Here is a 3,696-nt window from a genome sequence, read left to right on the forward strand (position 1 = left end):
AACCTCTTTCCTATGACCTTGCTTCGTTCTAACCCATATAGATAGATCTCCTAAGATAACCTCTTTCCCTGCCTCTACTGAAGTCCTATTTTTTTTCAGCAAATCCATTTTATTGTGATGTCCTAATAGCATAAAAATTATGAACTATATCAGATTCCTTTCAAAATAATTTTAATTTCTCATTTTCAAATAATTTACCATGATCACTATGAATTATTGAAATTATATTGCATGTTTTCCTCTGAATCCAAATAGAAAAGTTCTATATATATATCCAAATATTCACTTATATACGCTAAAAGTTTTACCAATGTAAATCTTAAAAAGTTATCAATGGATCCATAAAATATAGGGATGCTAATCTTGGTATCTAGCTTCATTATTTGATGTCTCTTATAATAAGAAAGCTCAATATATTCATATTCTAAGCCATCTTCTTGTCTACTAGAACTCTCACTATTTTTTTCTTTGTCATGATAGCAATATATTTCTCCAATAATAATGCCTTCTAATCTTTTGATATATGACTCAAAAATCTTCACCAAATTTTTCTCAGTCAATATCTCCATAGTTACAATCATCACTTGTTGAAGATGCATCTTGAATCCCCTAGTTTTCTTCTTGGGTGGTTAATGTCTTGACTTTCCTTTACCATCTTAGAAATTTTTCTATGATAGAGAATGATTATACAATCTTCTCATAAATATTATGTTTTTATTCATAATATTGAACGTTGCCTTACCTCAAAAACGAAAGTCTCATTGATTTAAGGGTAGCATTGCTCAGAGTAAATTCATGGTATTTAACATAAATAAAAAACACTAAAAAATTATGTATTTTCATTTATCAATAATTGGCTTGCATCAAATTTGTTGTAACGGACAGCTCAAGTTCGAAATTTCCACCCATCTACCCCTTTAGCATTTATATGAGCACAAATGCCCGCCTGTCCACGCTTCTTCAAAGCTGTCCTTTATTTAAAAACATACGAAAGAATCAAAGCTTTGAATTTTTTTCAATCTCGGTTCTCCTGTCGCCACCTCCCTCTTCATCCGTTTCTTTCTGCCATTATACCAATTTTCTGATCTCCAGTCCACGCGGGCGCCGTCCCTATAGACCTACTCTCCTCCCTCTTTGCCCTTTGCAAGCCAATAACTTTCTCTATCATTGAGAGGAGAAAAGTAGACTGATTCAGAGCAGAGACGACAGAGATCGATGAAGCTATGGATCAAAATAATCGCCGGCGCCATCCCCGCCGCCGCCATCCTCGTTCTCTCCATCCTCCTTATCCGGTGCCGTCGCCGCCGGAAGCGCCAGCAGCAGCTCATCAGCCCCCAAACATCCCTCCCTCAAATCTCCGAGACCCCCGTAAAACCCAAATTCGATACTCTTCAAGCCGGCATCAATAAGTTCCACCTCTCCTACAAGTCGGGAAGCAGCGTAAGGAACAGCCTCCGCTTCCACCAGCTCAACAACAACCACCACCATCATACTCCAGCGTTGCCGCCGTCTTCTCCGTTCAACTGGGACGAGCACCCTCGCCTTATCACCGAGGTCGTCGAAACTGGCTGGCCCGGCTTCGCCTTTTCCGCCTCGATACCCCGGGCTTCTGCCAGCCCTCTTTGGGTTTTCTGCCCGGCGTGCGACGGCGGAACACAGCGTGATGCGGCGGCGAGAGGCTGGGACTTGCCTGCCGGTTCGTCGGAGTTCATGCAAACGGTAAGGCTCAACCCTGGTCCGAAGAAAAACTCCGATGACCTATCCTTCTCCTTCGTCAGAACAAGCCTTCCTCTTCCCGGCCCAGTGTTAGGCGGCGGATCCTTCCCCCAAGAAGCTTATTTTGAAATCACCATTCTCTACCTCCAACCACGGAAGAAGCTTCAGGAAACCGCAAGTAAGCGGGTAAAAGATGGAGAAACTGATCGGTCAAAACTGGTTAAAGGGAATTCCATCAACGCTTCAGCCCCCATCATATTTACTCCCAAGGAACCAACTTCTAGTACAGAAAAAAGAAGATCCGGCGATCTCGCCGTTTGCTTGGGTCTAATTAACAGAGCATCCATGTCGAATCAGCCTTTGCCGGGAACTTTTCCTGGATCAATTGGCTTCCACTCCGATGGCTCCGTTTATCTTGATGGTAAGGTTTAAACTTGTTTATCTTAGCTTTCTAAATTTAGGAAAAATTTTCTAAACTAATGCTGATTGATTGCAGGAAGAAAGCTAATTTTCGAATCGGAAAAAGCAGAGTGGGCTGATGTAAACAGAGTGATTGGATGCGGATTCGCGCCGAGGAAGAAGAAGGTATTTTTCACAGTTGATTCTCAGCTTGTTCATGTCATCCGCTGCACCTCAGAGGCATATAGCAGCCCTCTGTATCCCGTCTTGGCCGCCGATGCAGACGCCATGATTCTTGTCAATCTAGGCCAGGTACCGTTCAAGTACGCACCTGCTAACGTTACGAGAATGCAAAATCCCAGCTTTCTTCGGCTTCCTTCCGGCGCCCGGCCGACGGCAGGCTCCATTGACAGCGGCGAGCTTTTCTCTGCACCTCGCTTGGAGGCAGACTGGACTGAGCATGGCAAAAGAAGTAAGAATCGGAACAGCTACTATAGCAGTAGTAGTAAGAAGAGCAATGGCATTTTGGACGAGGGCCTTGAAGCCGATTCGGATCTGTTCGAGATCTCACTTCAGAGATGAATACGGCATGGGAGAGTCGCAAAGTTTTTTGTTGTTTTTTTTGTTGGGCCTTGGCGCTTCAATGCTAACAAGTTTAACAAGGAACCAAAAAAAGAAAAAAAAAACTTTTTATTTGCCTGCGAGAACCAAAACGAGCTCTTTGATTCTTTGTGCTGTTGGGTTTAGTGAAGATTGAAGAAGCATTTGTACAGGTTTACAGTGTACATGGAATACAAAAATGAAACAGGGAAGAAGCATTTTAAAGCATCAGAAAATGGTTTGCAATAAAAGAAAAAAAAAGTTCTTTTATTTTTTGAAATGATGTTAGATTCAGATGATACGAAATCTTTGATTTTATGTTCATTTTCTTAGAGGTATCAGAAAGAAGATTGCCGTGTAATATCCTTTATATTGTATGAATGCGTGTAAACAAGCTAAATTGAGAATGTAGGCATTATTAGGGTTTATTTGCGTGGGAGGAGCCTCTCACATTAATTTTCTAAGCGTTTTTTTAATGGAGCTTTAAAGAGAGGGCATTGAGCCAGCAATTAATTTTTTATGAATGATATATAATATTAAAATTTTCGATATTAAATATATAAATAGCATGAAATAAAGTGATATGTATGTAAATTCTCCTTAATTTTATTGGAAACGGAACAAAAATTTTTTATTTTTAAATAAAATATTTTATGCAATAAAAATTCATATTTATATCAAAAGTTATATCTGAAAAAAAACTATTAGAACAAGGAAAATTATTTCATAGCATGTGATATAATATTTGATTAATCTAAAAATGTAAGAAATTATAAATGTGAAATAAAAAGAATATATAATAATTTTACTATTCCATAATGATTTTGACCATTTATCGTGGTTTTGAAAACCGGCCGGTTCAATTGTAAACATAATTTATTTAAATAATTTAATTTAATTAAAAATATTTTATTAAATATTAAATTATTTTAAATATAGTATATTAGTTAGTTAGTTAATAAATTTCAAAAAATATGCAAT

General features: G+C 38.5%; 1 protein-coding gene across 1 annotated transcript; it reads left to right on the top strand.

Annotated features, from left to right (window-relative positions):
- The first annotated feature begins 975 nt into the window (after positions 1-975).
- Positions 976-2,985, top strand: LOC110112744. The gene is made up of 2 exons (XM_020845059.2): positions 976-2,137; positions 2,213-2,985. Exons 1-2 carry the CDS (start codon positions 1,216-1,218, stop codon positions 2,695-2,697), a joined length of 1,407 nt encoding a protein of 468 aa, XP_020700718.1. The 5' UTR covers positions 976-1,215; the 3' UTR covers positions 2,698-2,985.
- The last annotated feature ends 711 nt before the right edge of the window (positions 2,986-3,696 follow it).

The sequence above is a fragment of the Dendrobium catenatum genome, unplaced genomic scaffold, assembly GCF_001605985.2.
Source record: "Dendrobium catenatum unplaced genomic scaffold, ASM160598v2 fragScaff_scaffold_1712, whole genome shotgun sequence".
Lineage (NCBI taxonomy): Eukaryota > Viridiplantae > Streptophyta > Magnoliopsida > Asparagales > Orchidaceae > Dendrobium > Dendrobium catenatum.

Bases quoted from the DNA above. Each gene is read 5' to 3' on its own strand.
- LOC110112744 (XM_020845059.2), top strand. From the start codon at position 1,216: ATGAAGCTATGGATCAAAATAATCGCCGGCGCCATCCCCGCCGCCGCC. The intron at 2,138-2,212 runs GTAAGGTTTAAA...GATTGATTGCAG, and splicing joins TGGCTCCGTTTATCTTGATG to GAAGAAAGCTAATTTTCGAA.